We start from the raw sequence: 20,670 nt of genomic DNA on the forward strand, positions 1-20,670 counted from the left end.
CATACTGCCATGTGTGTACCTATGCAACAATCTTGCATGTTCTTCACATGTACTCCAAAACCTAAAATGCAATTAAAAAAAATATTTTGCCTTCTTTTTATGACTTGCATGATCCAGATTTTGATATAGGAAATTTATAAGTTAGCAACAGAGTTGAATTTGTGAAGGTACTGACAGTCTTGTTGTAATATTATAGTTTCATAGTTTTTTCATAATTTCCAAATCTTGGTTCAGAGATTTCACTTTGATTTGGATAGCCATGTTAAGGCAGAAAAATATTTATTATTGGGGGAAGGATCTACTGTGCCCAAGGGCTTTTATGCTTCCATTCTGCCAGCTGGATGCCAGATTTCTGAACCACATGTTCTTTTGAATGATGATTTTAAACCCAATGTGTCAAGCAGTTTCTAACTTATTTGCCAGATATGTATGAAAACATATACCTTCCAAATTATAAGCAATTCAGGATGCTCTGGGTTCCCTGCGTAGGAAGTAGTAAGTTTTCTTATTGTAATTTCAGGAATCTGGGGGAGGGGGAATGAGAACTTGGAGATTTTTTATTGGTGTTTATGACTGTTATGATTTCTAAGAACATTAAATATTGAAAAACACAATACAATGACTTGGTGACAAGGCTAGAATTGAAATTTGTGAAAGACTGATTTTGTTTTTAAATGAAATTTTAACATTTTTATAAGTATGTACCTCATAGGATATTGGGAATGATTAAATGAGAAAATGAATATAAAATGCCTAGTACAGTGTCTGGCACAGAATAAAAGCTCCGTACATGTTAACTGTTATTAATATCTATGACTTAATAATCAATGGATTGACCTTGGAAGATAGAAATACCTATTAGTTAATAACACAGATACTGGCTTTAGAATACATCATATAGTATGCTCAGCAAAGCAAATTTATCTTCCTCATTGTGTTCTAGTGGTTATTTTGTGAACCCTAAACACACTCTTAGAATTCTTAATATAATTCCCAGTATCCTAGTTGATTAGAAATTAATATAGACAATATTTTGTATGGACACAGTTTAACCAGACCAGATGATAACAGGAGAAATGGGCTCACAGAGGTAGAAACAGGAAAAAGAGAGAAAACCAAATATTTGTTTAACAGAAGAAATGTGCCAGATCTTACAAGTTTTGGCTTGCAGTAGACTGTGGCCAGGAGGGTCAGATGGTTACAAACAGATAAACTAAATCTGATTCTAACAGGTTTTAGAATGTAGAGAGGATCAGGCAGAGTATGATAGAAAAGCTGAATCCAAAGTTTGAACAACCGATAATAGAGAGGCAATGGAAACAAAACCACATGTACAAAGAAGATGTTCTCTGAAACTGAACAAGGGTGTCACAGCAGTTGTGTTGAAATTAGTGGAAGACACAGGCCCACAGAGGTCAATGAATCTTTATAACCTCAGAAACAAGGGATTGCCTTTCTCCAGGGATTTAAAGCTACAGAAGGTGCCCTTCCGGTTTTCAGTACTGTGAAAATGCCTCCATAGCCAGGAGTTAAGTTCCAACATGAATATGAGCTGTCAAAATAAACTAATGAATGAGGCCAATTGGGTTAAACTTCTGGGACTCTGCCTATTCTGATCACAGATTGCCAAGATATCAGATAAGATGAAATTACAGCATGAGCTCTTTGTGTGCACACTAGGAATTTTAGGCATTTTAGCCAAGTAAATGAACCCTTCTGGGCCTCTGTTTAAGGTTGAAGTAATCAGCAGGTTACTTTGCCCTCACTGGCTTTGATAACTCTATTATGAACTCATTTTATTTGGAATATTTTCATATTTGATGTATACTTGATTGTCCATATCCCTTTTTTATACCCAAAACTTGGATTTAAAACACATGCCTTACGAAAGTCAGCACAGAAGTTGTTTCCCCATTTATTGAAGCAAATCAGAGTTGAAACTGATAGGTATCATAGCATTGTTTTTATGGAAGATGGGTATTAGATTATGGAAGTAAAGTGTTGCTTTCCAATCTTATGGTATAATTAAACCAATCTCCTTTCCAGCCCCCCTCTACTTTGGCGGTTCTATAATCTTTCTTTGCAGATTTATTGAGATGGACCTTGGAAGACTGAAGAGAACTATTCTATCTGGGCCAGGAAGATGACTTTATAATAACTGTATTATATTTACACACCTTTCTTTAGTATTAACAAGGGCATTCACTACTTGTTCCACATTCAATTAAAACATGTTTAAAAGCAAGCCTATTTTACAGTTTCTCTAAATTTTTCCATAAAGACAGGCTCATAATTTTTAGTCAAGCATAAATCACTTTGGAATATCAAGAGAAAAATGATTTTTTTTTTTATTTTTTGAAACTTTTGAAGAAGGATACCCTTAGGCCTGTGTAAAGATTGGGAAATGTAGACCTTAAGATTCTATCCTGTCTGTGCTTCCAGCATTTTACTCGTAACTTTTTACTAAAGCAGCCAACTTTCCAATGAACTCTAGGTAATTGGTTTGTAGATATGTATTTCAGTCATGTTTGTGATATGAATGTGAAATAATGCCTCTAGAAACAGTAAGTTCAGACACAAAGGGTTAGAGCTCTTGTGTACACTTTCCTAGAAAATTCACTTTCCCAGAAAACTCCCTTCAAGGCTACTGGAGGGTTTGGCATTGGTCTTTGAAATTAGGGTACATTTGGGACTCTGCCAACATTTTCAGCCACAAAGCTTTTTTCTCTGTCTTTTCACTAGTTTTATAAGTGCTCCTGATAAGGAGAGAGTACTTAGTATGGATATTGAGAATCTGAATTTATTGGCTATAATACCAGTGATGAATTCAGGTAAGGAAGCCCTCACTGGATTCCTATTAGGTATGGTAGTGAATCCCTTTACAACATTAAATCACATAGATGCTACCTTAGTTTACCTCTCTGCCAAATAATCATCCTTATGTGTCCCTCATATTTGACTACAAAATTACTTGGGCTGTTTATAAGTATTTAAAGGATGAATAAACATTTAGTGATAGCTTTTGATATGTGTGTGTGTGTGTGTGTGTGTGTGTGTGTGTGTGTGAATGTTCAATCAAATCTTATCAATGAATATCTTGGCCACGAAAATTTAATTTGATTCATTTCAATACGTACTTTGAGAGAACCATAAACACTTCCTTTTTTCTTTTTCTTATTGAGACAGAGTTTCCCTCTGTTGCCCAGGCTGGAGTGTAATGGCACAATCTCCGTTCATTGCAACCTCCTCCTCCCAGGCTCAAGCAATTCTCATGCCTCAGCCTCCCGAGTACCTGGGATTACAGACATGTGTCTCCATGCCCAGATAATTTTTGTATTTTAGTAAAGATGGGGTTTTGCCATTTTGGCCAGGCTGATCTGGAACTCCTGGCCTCAGGCGACCTGCCCATCTCAGTCTCCCAAAGTGCTAGGATGACAGGCATGAGCCACTGTGCCCGTCTTCATGAACACTTTCAAACCACTGGGGTGCTGGTTAAAGACCTATAGCAGGAATTTACAGGATGTCACTATAGCCAAAACATTATTATTCAAATTTAGTTCCTGGTATGAGCTTATTCTTTAGCAAAATGTAACTGGAAAAAACCATCCTAGTTGAAAGTTCAACTACATTTTTAAGAGGAATTTCTATTATAGAGATAAAGATTGAAAAGTGTTTGAGTCAGTTCAGAAAATAGGAATGCAGTTATGTGTCCTTAATGACTGGGGTCATTGATAAATGATGGGTAGGTAGCAAAATGCAAACAAGAAGCTGTAATTTTCTGTTTCCCAACCTTTTTATGTTGGCCGGTCCTGAATTACTCTGTCTTGGCCTCATGGAGCCTGTAAAATGGAGAAAAACACTCTGACCTTTATCTACTTTCGCTTCACCTTTTGTTCTTCCGCAGTATGTTGAATGCATGAACTTTACTCTGACTCTGTGCTGTGGGTTCCTTAAGTAAAACAATTTTCCAGGAGCAGATTATTTATGGCCTCTAAGATTCTACTCTGCTTCAAGTCTGTGAGAGAGGCTCCTCCTTCTATAACAAATATATATTTTTTGGGTTGCTTTCCAGGTTCTTCAGAAACCACCTATACATTATTTTTCTTCCCTAGTATAAATGTACCGTCCTAACCAGCCCATGTATGCTCACCATCCTATACACACTAGGTGCCCAATTTGATCTTCCAGCCCTTATTCATGCTCTTCCCCTTTTCAGAAATACTATCTGCCCCTCTTGCCTTCACCTAGATCCTTCTCATTCTGTAAGGCCCAGCTCCCCTTTCTTCTTGAAAACTCCTTTGACTACTCTAGACTTCAGTGATGCTCTGTTCTTAGAACTGTCATCACATTTGTTGTTAATATTACCAAATTTTGTTCTTAATTGTCTGCATTGTTTGCAGACATATCATATATGTTGTTCTTACCTCCCCAACTAAATTAGGGGCTTCTTGAGTGCAGAGGCAGTACCTTAAGTTTCTTCTAATTCCCAAGAAGCACGTGATACAGTTCTGTGGAGATAGTTGATGTATAAAACATGTTTGTTGATTGGTATTTTCCTATATGAACATTTTTAAAGGTTTTACTTGCCTTGATATTAAATATTTGTTGATTGGATAAAATGAATGATGGATATGTTTCTTTTTGTATTTTCTGCCTCTCTGGCCAATCCTCCCCTGCTGCCACCCACTTGAACATAAAAGTCAAAGGACAGGGCTTTTGTCTTGTTCACTTTTGATTCCCCACTACCTAGATCAGGTCCTGGGTCATAGTAGATGCTTGATAAATATCTGCTGAGTTAATCATCAGCAAAATCACCCTGCATATATTAAATGGAATCAGTCTTGGGACCTATTTTGTATTTCATTTATCTCAAATGCTTGAGCATTATAGGACTGGGATTGGCAAATGTATCAAATTCCTGTTGTCTTCAAATTGAAATCCAGTTTTTGGTGAAAGAAGACCTTTTAATGGCATTGGGATTTCTGTCACATGCACATAAGCAAGCACTTAACTAGTGTGATTTAATAACAACTATGTTTACGATCCAAGTTTTCAGTTGTTCTATATTAAATCGGGCTAGTTTAACATATTTAAATGGCAGATTCTGGGTGTGGACCAAGATGACTGAATAGGAACAGCTCCAGTCTGCAGCTCCCACCAAGATCAATGCAGAAGGCAGGTGAATTTCTGCATATCCAACTGAGGTAACTGGCTCATTTCACTGGGACTGGTTAAACGGTGGGTACAGTCCATAGAGGGTGAGCCAAACCAGGGTGGGGTATCGCCTCACCAAGGAAGTACAAGAGGTTGGAAAACTCTCTCTCCTAGCCAAGGGAAGCCATGAGGGACTGTACCATGAGGAATGGTGCATTCTGGCCCAGATACTGCGCTTTTCCCAAAAATGCAGCAAAGCTTTAAAAAAAGTTAATGAAAAAGTTCTGTACATAGGCATAATATCCTTATTTTTACGACCTTTCTTTTTTTTCTGGAGAGAAGACTTGGTTTTCTTTAAGATGCCTGTGAAATCATGGTTTCCATTTGCAGTGCTGAGCACCTCTTATATTCCTTAAAGAATGTGTGGCACTGGACCACTAACCAAAACACGTGAGGGAAACAGAACTTGAAGCAAATTTGAAAACTTGAAGGCTTTTAAATCTTGTCAGCCATCCAATTCAAGCAGTGTATGGCAGGTGTGTCATATATTTGTAGAGCCAAAATAAATGGCCACAAGAAATTCAGAAGTAATACAGATGTAAGGAAAGCTTAAAATGGAAAGAAAGAAAGAAAGAAAACATTGTTTTCATTGTTTATTCAGGGGTTGATAAATGCATTTATAGGAAGACCTCTTCAGTGATTGGTTTAGGTGCCAAATATCTTTGTGATATTTTGGACCAGGCACTGGCAGTGTTTCTGTTATGTGCTGGTTTGTGGAGGGAAGGCAAAAGAAAGTAGGAAACAGGGAAACTGAGGCAAAAGTGCCTGCTGGTAGTGGCCTTGCAAACAGCTCTATTATAAGTTACTATTAAATTAGAAGAAAACATGTCTTTCTTCTCTTGTTTTACTTTCAAAATAACTTCCATGAGAAAAAAAATGTAAATCCTCAAAAATAATGGAAATTACAGTACTTTTTTCCCAAAGGTTGCACTTCATAGAGAATCTGTTCTGTAAATAATTTTAAAATAAAAGTTTTTACATTTTCCTTATGTTATGTCTTGTCTAGGATTCTTATAGATGAGCATCAGTTAAAAGTCAAAACTTTCAACTGGGATGGTTTTTTGCAGTTACATTTTGCTAAAGAATAAGCTCATACCAGGAACTAAATTTGAATAATAATGTTTTGGCTATAGTGGCATCCTGTAAATTCCTGCTATAGGTCTTTAACCAGCGCCCCAGTGGTTTGAAAGTGTTCATGCAGATGGGCACGATGGCTCATGCCTGTCATCCTAGCACTTTGGGAGACTGAGGTGGGCAGGTCACCTGAGGCCAGGAGTTCCAGACCAGCCTGGCCAACATGGCAAAACCCCATCTTTACTAAAATACAAAAATTATCTGGGCATGGAGACACATGTCTGTAATCCCAGGTACTCGGGAGGCTGAGGCATGAGAATTGCTTGAGCCTGGGAGGAGGAGGTTGCAATGAACGGAGATTGTGCCATTACATTCCAGCCTGGGCAACAGAGGGAAACTCTGTCTCAATAAGAAAAAGAAAAAAGGAAGTGTTTATGGTTCTCTCAAAGTACATATTGAATTGAATCAAATTAAATTTTCGTGGCCAAGATATTCATTGATAAGATTTGATTGAACATACACACACACACACACACACACACACACACACAAAGCTATTATTAAATATTTATTCAGCTTTTTAGGAAGAATCAATATCATGAAAATGGCCATACTGCCATAAGTAATTTGTAGATTCAATGCTATCCGCATCAAGCTACCATTGACTTTCTTCACAGACTTGGAAAAAACCACCTTAAACTTCATATGGAACCAAAAGAGAGCCCACATAGCCAAGACAATCCTAAGCAAAAACAAACAAACAAAAAAACCCCACAAAGCTGAAGGCAGCATGCTACCTGACTTCAAACTATACTACAAAGCTGCAGTAATCAAAGCAGCATGGTACTGGTACCAAAACAGATATAGACCAATGGAACAGAACAGAGGCCTCAGAAGTAACGCCACACATCTACAACCATCTGATCTTTGACAAACCTGACAAAAACAAGCAATGGGAAAAGGATTCCCTATTTAATAAATGGTGGTGGGAAAACTGGCTAGCCATATGCAGAAGGCTGAAACTGGATCCCTTCCTTACATGTTATACAAAAATTAACTCCAGATCGATTAAAGATTTAAACATAAGACCTAACACCACAGAAACCTAAAAGAATATCTAGGCAATACCATTCAGGACATAGGCACAGGCAATGACTTCATGACTAAAACACCAAAAGCAATGGTAACAAAAGCCAAAATAGGCAAATGATATCTAATGAAACTCCAGAGCTTCTGTACAGCAAAAGAAATTATCATTAGAGTGAACCAGCAACCAACAGAATGGGCAAAAATTTTTGCAATCTACCGTCTGACAAAGGGCTAATATCCAGAATCTACAAATAACTTAAATAAATTTACAGGAAAAACAACCCCATCAAAAAGCGGGCAAAGGATATGAACAGACACTTTTCAAAAGAAGACATTTATGTAGCCAACCAACATATGAGAAAAAGCTCCTCATCATTGGTCATTAGAGAAATACAAATCAAAATCACATTGAGATACCATCTCACACCAGTTAGAATGGTGATCATTAGAAAATCACAAAACAACAGATGCTGGAGAGGATGTGGAGAAATAAGAATGCTTTTACACTGTTGGTGAGAAAGTAAATTAGTTCAACCGTTGTGGAAGACAGTGTGGTGGTTCCTCAAAGATCTAGAAATAGAAATACCATTTGACCCAACAAGCCCATTACTGGTATATACCCAAAGGATTAGAAAATATTCTATTATAAAGACACATGCACACATATGTTTATTGCAGCACTGTTTACAGTAGGAAAGACTTGGAACCAGCCAAAATGCCCATCAAGGATAGATTGGATAAGGAAAATATGGCACATATGCACCATGGCATACTATGCAGCCATGAAAAAGGATGAGTTCATGTCCTTTGCAGGAAAATGGATGAACATGGAAACCATCATCCTCAGCAAACTGACACAAGAACAGAGAAGCAAATACCACATGACCTCACTCATAAGTGGGTGTTGAACAATGAGTGCACATGGACACAGGGAGGGGAACATCACACATTGGGGCCTGTTGGGGGGTTAGGGGGTGTGGAGGGATAGCAGGGGTTGGGGGGATTGGGGAGGGATAACATTAGGAGAAATACCTAATGTAGATGACGGGATGATGGATGCAGCAAACTGCCAATGCACGTGTATACCTATGTCAAACCTGCATGCTCTGCACATGTACCCCAGAACTTAAAGTAAAATTTAAAACAAAGGGAAAGTAAAAAGCCCTCTGAGGAAGTGAAAATTTTGAGTGGCTTTGATGGGAAGAAAGAATCCTTTAAACTGAAACTGAGTCATCCTTTCACTTATTTATTCACCTATTTCTTTTTCCATTAAACCTTTGAACTATATCATTTTAAAAATGTCAAAATTAACTATTTTATTTTCATGGAAGAATACTTAGGAATGGTTTCTTCCTATGGATTAGAGTGAAATTTCCCCCACCCTTACTCCCACTACCAGTTCAGTTTCACCACACCTATTATTAAGCAAAAACATTTCAAAGATGAACCTACTATCCAAGAACACAAACAGAAATCATCTGGGAATTTAATATTTTTATAAGATATTGTTGCTATCAAATGGACTGGAATAGATCATTCTTTATCGAGACTGAATTCACTATATATGAAGAATCCTAGGTATTGTCATCCCAATTTGAAGGCTAGAACTGTGAGAAAATATTCAACTTCACAGGTTTGACTGATTCAAAACTAACAGGTGGCCAAAGCTCTAGCCTAAAGGATGCCGAACTGACAAAACTCTTTTCTAGTGTCATACAACAGAAGGGTTAATGTTAAATTACCATTTAATCTTTATAGTTTTCAAAGTAAAAGTCCTGGGGAATGCTGCCCTAACCCCAAATGACAAGATAGAGCCAGCAAAGCAGAGAAAGACTTGATCTCTATTCTTAAGGCATTTAAATCTAATAAGAGAGGAAGGTTAAGGGTCCCAGCCAGCAAGCATGGGAAAGAATATAATAGATGCTGTAAGAGTAACACAGTATTGTGGCATGGTTAAGTGGGAGAAGGGACTCTGGAGTCAGGCTGCCTGAGTTTGAACCATGGCTTGATCACCTGCTAGCTTCATGAAGTTGTGCAAGTAAAATTACTCAACTTTCTCCACCCTCATTTCCCCATCTGTAAGATGAGAACAGTAGTTGCCCTCTCTAAGAGGAATCTGGAGAGCAATAAGTCGTAGTACAATTTTAAGATATTCCTCTCGATGGCTTACTTCTAGGTAGCAGTATTTGAGTGTGTGTTTAAGCGTATTCTTAAGTCATGGTGCTTGGTGTATCATTCATGGTGAGTTAGAAGTTTGTGCTGAAGACAGAATTCCTAGTGTTTACTTCCAGCTCTTCATAAATTCTAATACTCATTTTACTTCCTTGTACATCAAGTTACTTCTTTATTTAAATGAGCATAGCATGTTCCACGAGAGCAAGGACCTTATCAGTCTTGTTCAGTACCTAGAACAATGCTTGGCACACAGTAGATGCTGGATAAATGTTGGTTGAGTACAACTTACAAAGATTATGAAAATGTTGATACATCAGGCATGAATGTAATTCTGAGAACGAACCATAAGTACTGTACAGAAATGACAGGTTTCCCTTGTTTAAGATTCCCAAGAGAGATAAGCAATGCTATCTATGACATTTCTCGGCTAGAATCTATGCATGAGATTTGGAGTCAGCAAATCTTGCCTGGAGACACGGCTCTACCACTAGGCTTTGTAACTTCAAATAAGTAATTTAACCTCTATGAGCTTGATTTCCGTCATCAGTGTTTTGGGTTATTACTCATGCTTTAGAATATTTTTGAGAGATCAAAAGATGAAATATAAGGACTTGTAAACGGCAAATACAATAAAGTACAAATGCACTAAGAAATGGTAACTTTTCATGTTCCACTTTAGAGGACTATAAATCATAAGAAGCAGAACTGTATTCCTGTTACTTAAGTCTAAGGTAGTGAAGATAAAGCTGTATTATCCCCAAAACAAAATTGATCTTAAGAATACAGAGAAAACCAGCACTTCTCCCTGTCTTTTATACATAGTCAGACAAACAGAGCTGCATGAGAACTTCTCCGCATCTTTGCGCCAGCTCCGTTAAGTGTTGCACTTAGTTTCTTCTGAGTCAGCCCCTAAAATAGTTCCAGTCTGAAGGAAGACATGTGGTGGATAGAACTGCTTTGAAGAATTGGCCAGAGCTTCATCAAAGGTTACAGGCCAAAATTTTAAAAAAGAAAAAGAAAAAAGAAAATTCCTTCTTCCCCTATCTCTGATATTACATAAAATGCATGGCCAGAAGCCAATTCTTGTTTGCATTTTTCATTTGTAAAATTTCAGAATTCACATGTATTATTTATTATGTTTCTATACTTGATGGACCTCTGTAGAAAAAAATCTTTCTCCAGACCCTCACTGTTTACGTTTTGAGCAGATCTTATATAGATAGATCTTTTTAGTCATTTTTCTTCCAAATGTGTTTAGGCAAACTATATAATTTAGTTGTGGGATTAAGTTGGAATATCATACTCTTTCAGAGTAGTTTTCATAATACATTAAGTCAGTTACAGTGTGGAAATGAATTTACTCTTGAAATTTGACTTAGTAACACTACTAAGAAAAAATCTGTGGCTAAGGAGAAATTCAGAAAGCTTGGGATAGCTAATCCCATCACTAGTCAGGCTGTATTTGGTTGTCATGTCTCTTTAGACTTTAAAATATATATATAACAGCTTTATTGGGATGTAATTCATATACATCCTATTCATCTATTTAAAGTGTACAATTCAGTGAATGGGCTATGATATTTCAAAAATCATGCAACCATCACCAGTATCTAATTCCAGAACATTTTCATCACCCCCCCAAAGGAGACCCTGTACCCATTAAGCAGTCACTCACCCTTATCCCCTTTTCCCAACCCCTGGCAACCACTAATCTACCTTCTGTCTCTGTAGGTTTGGCTACTCTGAACTTTTCATATAAATGGAATCGTACAATATGTGGCCTTTTGTGACAGGTTTCTTTCGCTTAACATAATGTTTTCAAGGTTCATCCTTCTGGTAGCATGCATCAGTACTTCATTCTTATTTATGGCCAAATAACATTCCATTGTGTGGATATATCACATTTTGTTTATCAAATCATCTGTTAATGAAGCTTAAGTTATTTCTACTTTTTGGCTATTGTGAATGGTGTTGCTATGAACATTCATGTACAAGGATTTGTAGGAGGATTTCTTTATCCCTTGTTTTCAGATACTTTGGGTATATACTGAGTCGTGAAAGTGAGGGACTGTCCGACAGTTTGCCGCAGAAACTGCACTATTTCATATTCCCAGCCACAATGTATGAGGGTTCCAATTTCTCCAATTTTTCTGTCTTTTAAAGTTATAGTTAGATTAATGAGAGTGAAGTGGTCATCACATTGTGATTTTGTTCTGCATTTCCTCTATCAGGTTATTTTAAAAATACATTTTTCTAGAAGTCATTTACCTACAACTTTAACCCTCTAGAACATGGCCCTGCATGTAACTTGATACAGAAGGGCTCCCAAAGAAGTAAGTGCAGCCTTAGAACTTCTGTGAGAAAGCTCTGCGTCTTGTTCCGTAGGCTCCTCATTCAGTGGGTAACTAATTGTTATTCAACATTCATGACTGGCTATTTGGTTTTTCGGAAGAGAGATGGAAAATTCACTGTGGTAGATATTGTGACAATCAGAGAAGTGACAGTGGATGTGACAATTAACAGTCTGCCACTGAAAGAGGAGAACTATTATACTTCCTAGTACATTATGGGTTCCAAGTCTTTAATTAGAGTCCAAATTATGTTCAATATTTTTAAGAAGACAAAGTTACATAGAATGAATACATTTTAGAACAATTTCCATGAAGAATGACTCAGAGAAAAACATGTTTTGCTGTTGAGTAGATAAGCTTATTTGAATTTTCTAGGTACTTAATTTCTCAATGATATTTGAAAAGTCAGGTGATATTGAATTTCATCTTAAATATGGAAAAGACAAAGAAAATTTAGATTTTGTAAAGTTGTTGAAAATATTGTCCAAAAAATTCAATGAAATATTTTTAAGAACTTTAACCTCATTTTTCAAAAAAGCTAACAGTTGATTTTTCTAATACTCAGAGCTCACTTTTACCAATTAGTGCTATTTCAATATGTGTTTATGGCATATGCCAATAAATTAACCTTTCCTGTATCTTCTCAGCTGTCACTAGAAATTGTAGCTGGTTCACACTGAGTTAAACTGCAAACCATAAAGCTGCATAATATTTAATCTATTTCGTTAAACAGCACATTCTGTCTCACTTGTTTGTACATGCTGAAATCTTTTTCTGAGTTGTTCCAATTTCCCTTCATAGAGACTAAGGAGGCTACACAGAAAAAAAATCCAGTATCTTTTCAAATGATTTTTTTATTCACTCAGTTTTATTTATTTATAACTTCCGCTTATTATTGGTTCTTATCAAATAGAGACTTGAATACATTTTTATGCAAAAAATACAACTTATACAAATAAAGAGCCCTTTGACGCACCCTTAATCCTACTGAGTGAGCCATTATTGTCAGCTTGCTATGAATTATTCCAGATATTCATCTCTTTATGCACATAGGGAAATATGTTATTGTTTTATGGATTTTTCCATAAATCATAACACATATATATTACATGCAATATGCATTTATTTGAACTTGATACATCTTAGTGATCTCTACACATCAGAACACATATATCTGCTTCTTTCATTTTAACAGCTGCATGGTATTCCATAGCTATGCCATGTATACAACATAATTATGATACGTCCTTAGGGTATCTTCTTTTTTTTTTTAACACACACACACACACACACACACACACACACACACATATATATATATATATATATATAATTGTACTTTAGGTTCTGGGGTACATGTGCAGATCTTTCTGAAGCACATTTTACATTCCCATCCTCCACTCCACCTTATGTGAGATTGTTGCCCAGTCTGGTACTACAACAGTGAATCTAAGCAGTTGCTTGCTTTTACTGTACAGTTTTATATTGGGAAATGCCCTTTTTATTGACAACGGCTGACTGTACTATGTTGCACTGTCAGTATCTAGATGCTTCCTGTTTTAAATAGGATATAGTTACTTCTTTTCCAAATCTAGAGTTTGAAACGGAAGCATTGTATTATTTTAGCTAATTCTATTTATTTTTTTCTTGCAGGTTCTGAAAAGTGCCTTTTCTGAAAACTCTGCTACTTGGATTCTACTCTAGAGCTGTCTCTTTACAAACCCCTCTCCCTAACATAACGTTCCCTGCCCTCTCCACCTCCCCGCCGAACCTGGTGTGCTTGTAGCTTACTGTCAGCAGCTGGTCCATTTCTTTTTTCTGTGATTCTCAATTTTCTTAGTTATTTTCCCTCCACTTGATTTTGCAACAAAACTTTTTTGGGTTTCTAACATCCTTCCCAATCTTATTATTTATAGCTAATAAATAAGGAGAAAAACTTTTCTCCTCCTGATCTGAGACCATTCCACAAATCGAAGGGCAGCCAGCAGCATTTGTTTTTTGCAAGAATAATTGAAAACATCAACTGCAGAGCACAGAATTCTTTTGAAAGTCTGCCGGTTGTTTCACATAAATTCGGCAAAGGAACAAACAGTTGGCTTCTTAGGAGTTGGTCTCTAATTTGATTTTTAGTTATTCTGATAGAGTTTTTATGATTGGCTTTTTGTTTGACTAGACCAGATTTGACTTTAATGAAAACCTAAGTGCCAACAAATAGACGTTTCACCAAAACCACCTATTATCTCTTCACACTTAGTTTGAATTCATTTTTAATCCTTAAACAGTCGACAATAATATTGTACTTAAGAGGGTACATTGGATTTTAATTTTGCTTTCAATATGACGACTGTCAATGTTGCCCTGATTCGTGATACCAAGTGGCTGACTTTAGAAGTTTGTAGAGAATTTCAGAGAGGAACTTGCTTTCGAGCTGATGCAGATTGCAAGTTTGCCCATCCACCAAGACTTTGCCATGTGGAAAATGGTCGTGTGGTGGCCTGTTTTGATTCTCTAAAGGTGAGTCCCATCTGAATGCACATAATTTAAATTTGTTGATTTCTGTGTTTTTGAAATATGATGTGCTTTGAAATGAGTAAAAATAATAGCATGAAAATGATAATTTTTTTTAAAGACAGAATGTCAAGATAGAAGGTCTTAAAGTCAGAATGTCTTAATGACAAAATGTCTTAAGTCTTTGTGTTTGTAGAGCTAAGCCAAGTCTAAAGCTCATTTCACTGAAGACCACTTATCAAGACAGATACACTTAAAGAATAAAAATTCAAGAATTTTTGTAGGAGTGAGGGATTGTAGTCTTGCTATTGTTTACTTTTTTGTATATGATTTAGATGTTAAATATAGTGATCATAATCCTTCTATAACCTAGAGAAGCCCTTCACTGAATTATAGCTTATTATCCATAGTACCAAAATGCACTTGGCAGGGACCAGTCAGCTTTCAGAGAATAAATAAGTCAGACTGAGGGAGTATAAGGTTTCCAGAAGGAAAATTATGGCATTTTGAAGTGTCTCAAAGTATATTTTGAAACTTTAACTTAAACATATTGCTACAAAACTAGGTTCACTTAATTTTTCTCCTGGACAGCTGATTGACCAATTTCAGATTTGTGAGTATATTTTATAAGGAAAGTCCTATTACCAAGGTCATCAAGCCTGAGTATAATCTACTAGATTGCAAAGAAAATATAAGGGCAGATGAGATATTATGTAGAATAGGATATATATGATTGCAGAAAAAGAAAATGTACTGATTTTCATGTTTTATTCATAGTTATCCTTAAATTAAGGATAAAAAGTACAAATTAAAACATAAAAGCAATAAATTGTAATGGATTTCTAGTTTAATAAGATTTACTACAATGCATTTGAGATTTTTTTCAAAATATGTCAAAATGAATTAAGCTTAACAAGAACATTTTCAGTTTTTTGATATTATTTTACCCTCATCATGACCAATTTTACCTCATTAACATTTTTATTTATGGCTGCATTGGCTAACAGAGATGTATCCCTTCGTGTGATGGTTTCCTCAGGAAACATTTTCTTAAGTGATACACAGATGAAGTATCTCTTATCTCAAATGCTTGAGACAAAGTGTTTTGAATTTTGGAATATTTGCATATCCATAAAGAGATATCTTGAGGATGGGACTCCAGTCTAAACATAAAATTCATTTACATTTTATATATACTTTTTATACATAGCCTGAAGGTAATTTTATACAATATTTTAAATAATTTTGTACATGAAACAAACTTGTGTACATTCAACTCTCAGAAAACAAGAGTCACTATCTCAGCCACCCATGTGACATCATGTTGGCACTTAAAAAGTTGAGGCTTTTGGAGCATTTTATACTTCAGGTTTTCTGATTAGAGATGCTCAACCTGTACTACTTAAGGAGTTATTTTTACTTATTTTGTGATTACTAGGTTTTTTTTAACTTGCAGACCATTCCATTTTAATAATTGAAACTTGTTATTGTAAAGATAAAGGTAATTTCCACCATTGAAAATCTCTGAATTGCTTTTATTTGTGGTAGACATTATGACTGAAGAGCTTATTTTGTTTTCTTCATTTCGGTTCCACTTAAGTTTCTTCTACAATTATTTTGTGTATTATTTAAATCTGTTGCTACAGGATTGGGCAGTGCCTTGAAGGGAAAGAATGCTGAGTTAGTTGGGAGAAAAAGGAGGCATCTTTCATCCAGTCCATATAGAGAGTTAGGAACTGCAGTAGGAACTTTGCATGTGTTGTTTCAGGAGATGTGGGGTACTGCCTCAGCCTCATTACTGTATCTGACCTCAGGCAACTTAACCTCACAAACCTTGAGTGATTTCATCTCTAACAGATGGGTAGTATCTTCTCTATCTAATTCTTTGATTATTGTGGAGATTGCAGTGAGCTAGTGTAAATGGAAAACCATATACCACTATAGAAGTGAATTAAATAAAAGGTTTTCTTCCTATCAACTAAGTGTTTGTTGTTGGCATTCTTTAATAAAGCTCTATTTAGTTAGGGTTTATTATTGAAAATTACAAACTCATGTTCCAAATATACATGACCAAATCTAGTTGCTGTGTGATATTAGTTGTTCAAGCTAAGTAAAAATGTTTTTATGGTTACACTGATATAGAGTTCCTTGTAGGCTTTGTAAATTCTGTCTTTCCAAACATCATAGAACGTGGAAGGAAATGTGTAATCTTCCTAATCGTTAATACACTCAGGTCAGTAATTCCATTTAAAGGCAAAAGAGTGCCATAAACTAAACATTTTGAAGAAAAGTACTAGGGAAGGTAACTGTTTACAAAATGAGTATTGCCCTACAACTTTAAAGCTTGGAAAGTGTTTAATTTAGAGACAAAATATATAATAGCTAATGAATATTAATAAGCCACTTAATTATTTAAATAAGTTGTCTACTCACTGTAGCCAGTGTTTTTAAAGTAATGTTTGCATCATGTTACTATCCTGATGACCAGTCACACAGGGTAAAGATGATTTACATAATCCTTACATTCTCATATTTTAGTGAAAACCTTAATATTTCAAATATATAAAGCCTTTCAAACAATTATTTAATTCACCAGATAGCACATTAATCAGAGTTCCATGTATGCACAAGAGCTTTGTAGTTCTTATCCATGACATGCATGAAAGTTAAATTGAGGGTAATTGACCTATGTGCATTGTACTAGTGTCATATCTGTAATACGCAAATAACATACCTCAGTGGTTACTGCAGAATTTCCTACTTCTCTTGAGTTCGTATAATTGAAACACTGTTGAAATTCGTCTGTGTACTGTTTCTCCTCTCATGAGTGATTAAATAACTGAAACAATCTTTTGGTGCGTTTTGGGCTGCTGCTTGTTTTTGTTTTGTTTTGTTGTTCTTGTTGTATAAGAATTCTGTTAGTACTAGCTACTCTACCAGATGATGGTTACTGCTTAATAACAGGTACAACAGATACAATGTTCTATACTCATGTCACAGTGAGGGAATGTTATAAAAATAAGAAGGGCAAATTGGATGGCTGATTGTGTATTGTGCTGAAATGCTGTGCCCATCAATCCATGAATGTTGAGTGCTCAGTGATGAAGGCAGCACCATCTTCAAATGGAAATCTAGTGTAGTCCATGGATTAATTTCTAGATACATAGAATGTGGGTATCATGTGGGTATGCAGCTGCTTTTGACTCAGTTGCCTGGTGGGCTTGGCATAATCTGTTTCCAAAGTTCTCTTCAAAGTATCACTTAATCCATGCTATGCCAATTTCTTGATATTACAGTTTGCCATTGATCTAGGTTGGTATTTTTAGTGAATGCTCCTTGGATTTAATGAAGGATCATCATTTTAAAAACTAAATCAATCTTTGTGATTATTTTTATAGCCAAGTTATTCTGCTTCAGCAATATCATGATGTCTTGAACCTTTCCCTCTATACTTGAAGCAATGTTTTATCAGTAACTTTTTATGCATAAAGGGTATAAATGTTGTCATTATTTCATTATGACAGATCAACACCCATCACATCTGCTCATGCCTCTTATTACTTTGGGTAGTTTTGTGCCAATAATTTCCTGGTAAAGGCCATAGCAGCAGGCATAGTTAGAGGATAGTCAAGCTAACCTATATACATTCCTAAAAAAATGGGAACTGAGTGAGAAATGCACATAAAGCAGTCACATGCCGTGTCTTCAGACATCACATATGATCATAAGAAAAAATAATGTTGTGACAAGGGAAACCTGTTGTATAAGCATATGGATATGAATCTATTCTTGCAGTTCAAACTGGCCCAAGTTACCAGTATATTCTGTAATAGCACCACTAGTCACAGCAGTTTTCATTAGTTTAAAATTTGACTATTTTTGACTGAATACTCACTCATCCCTATTTGCTAAGGGAAAGTTTAACAGAAACTAGACGCCTAGCAGCGCAATCCCAGGGGTCACTGGATTATGCAAGACAGCACCATTTATCAGCTCCATCAGAGAGGTCTGTCTGCACTATAAAGATACATAAGCAGCACCTGTTATCCTGAGAGTCAAGGAAAATAACATTTTATTTAAGGATGTCTATTTTCTGTGATGCTAATCTTTAAAAGGAAGTATCTTTGACTGGTAAAAGTCAATGCTATTTTGAACATTTCAAAAACCTCTTTTGAAAGGAAAATACAATTACAGTTATAGGTTGGTGCAGAAGTAATTGTGTGTTTTTTTTTTTTTGCCATGAAGGTAATGGCAAAAACCACAATTACTTCTGCACCAACCTAATGGTACCCAAACAAATATATATTGATAGTTCAGCTTTGCATTTTAAATGTTTTATTTTGAAATATTAATAATTTTAGGCTTAGAGAAAAGTTACAAAAATAGTACAGGAAACTTCTGTATACTTGTTATCCAGATTCCTCTAATGTCAACAACTTACATGCCATGCATAGCACAGTTATCAAAACCAGGAAATTATCACTGGTACAAGATACTTAAGTAAATTAGAGACCTTATTTGAATGTCACCAATTTTCTTCCAAATGTTATTTTTGTGTTCTAGGATCAAATCTAGGATCCCACATGGCATTTATTCCTCATACCTCCTTAGTCTCCTCCAGCCTGTGACACTTTCTCAGTCTTTCCTTATCTTTCATGAACATGACACTTTGGATGAGTATTGGTCAATTATTCTGTAAAATATATCTCACTTTGTGCTTGTTGAATGTTTTCTCCTGATTAGACTGAGATCATGTGGTTTTGGCAAAAAAAAAAGAAAGAAAGAAACCCACACACAGAAATGATGTGCATGACATCTGAGGGTATATGATGTTGATAGATCTTATCATTCATTATGTTAACTTTAATCACTTGGTTAAGGTGGCATCTACTGGGTTTCTCCACAATAACATAACCAGTTTTTCTTTTGTAAAAACTGATAACTATCTCCCCCATTTATTCATCATCCCCTACAATATGCCATTGATTGTAATGGGCATCCCAATGTTTAGATGTTATAAAGTGAACAAGTGTCCATCTTAGAAGTGATGGGTAATGCGCTTCCATAATAATGGTTAATGAAGAAAGGGAGCAAGGGGAAATGAGCATGGCCGCCGGAAAGACAGAAGACTGGAGAGTGAGAAGTCCTAGAAGTTGTGTGATGTACGGATGCATATCATATACTCCTCCAGAGTGTGACAACTGTCCCCTTCTGGTTCACAGCCTTGGGACTTAGCTGTGAATCAGAAACAGTCCCTACCTCCATGGTGCAGACATTCTTGTTGGGAGTTAGAGGAGGAGCAGGTAAAAAATAAGTAAATATTCAGGTTAACAATATATTGTCAGGTGAGAGGAAAGGGCACAGAGGAAAGGGCACTGTTTTAGATACAGTGGCCAGGAGGCCTCCAGTGGGGTGACCTTTGAGGAGAGGCATGCAGGAGATGAGAGAACAGTGAAGAGGATTTCTAAGAACACTCCAGGCAAAGAGAACGGCGACAGCCAAGGCCCTGAAGCGGGCAGGGGCCTGGTGTGTGAGGAACCTCAAGGTCGCCAGCGTGGCTGGAGCAGAGCCATGAAGGGAGAGGGCAGTGAGCAATGAGGGCAGGGAGGTCCCAGGGGTGGGGAGATCAGTTGGGACTCTGTGTATCATACTGAGGACTTTGGATTCTGTTCCAAGAACTGGAAAGGTTGATATAATCGGGGGAAAGCAAGCCCACACAAAGCAGAGGTGTCTATTCTTTATATTTTTTAAATGGAAAAGAGAATAATTTCCATGAAGACAAATAACTCCTGTTTATAGGTGAAGTAGAAGTCAAATGGTGCCCAATCCCTTTTCTTCACTCCCTTCTTTCTATGACTTGTACCTCAACTCCAGTTCATACGCCAATGGTGGGGGATTAGCAATAAAGAAAGTTCATGTGAGGAAAGAGTTAACATAGCAGGTTTGGTGGCTTACTCTTTGCATGTCTCCAAGGGAAACCTTAACTATCCCCTGGGAATGTGGCCACCATTCATTTTGTCACTGATTGGTTATTGTGTTATATACACCTGGAACAATGCATCATGCCATAACAGCTTGTCAGGGTTGCTTTGCTCAAGATCAAGATTGATGACTGATTCATTGTTAGGGTCCTGGATTACAGTTGCCATGGCCAGTTGGTAGCAGGCTTTGCATATGTGACCAGGACCCATCTGCGTCTCAGACCTTGAGACTAGAACTGGGCTTCCCAGGGTGAGACATTCCATACATGCCTCTGTAG

At 36.5% G+C, this 20,670-nt stretch overlaps 1 protein-coding gene across 3 annotated transcripts in view; it reads left to right on the plus strand.

The window, feature by feature from the left end:
- Positions 1-20,670, plus strand: part of MBNL3 (muscleblind like splicing regulator 3) — a 113,952-nt gene that overhangs the window by 32,563 nt on the left and 60,719 nt on the right. Inside the window, exon 2 of one of the 3 annotated variants that reach the window (XM_012458766.2) lies at positions 13,557-14,417. The exons of the other annotated variants lie outside the window; for them this stretch is intronic. Within the exon in view, the coding sequence (XP_012314189.2) occupies positions 14,241-14,417 (177 nt within the window). The 5' untranslated portion in view covers positions 13,557-14,240. The remainder of the gene's footprint in view (positions 1-13,556; positions 14,418-20,670) is intronic. 3 annotated transcript variants of the gene reach the window in all.

Source organism: Aotus nancymaae, unplaced genomic scaffold (assembly GCF_030222135.1).
Source record: "Aotus nancymaae isolate 86718 unplaced genomic scaffold, 86718_ANA_hifiasm-v0.15.2.pri h1tg000004l, whole genome shotgun sequence".
Lineage (NCBI taxonomy): Eukaryota > Metazoa > Chordata > Mammalia > Primates > Aotidae > Aotus > Aotus nancymaae.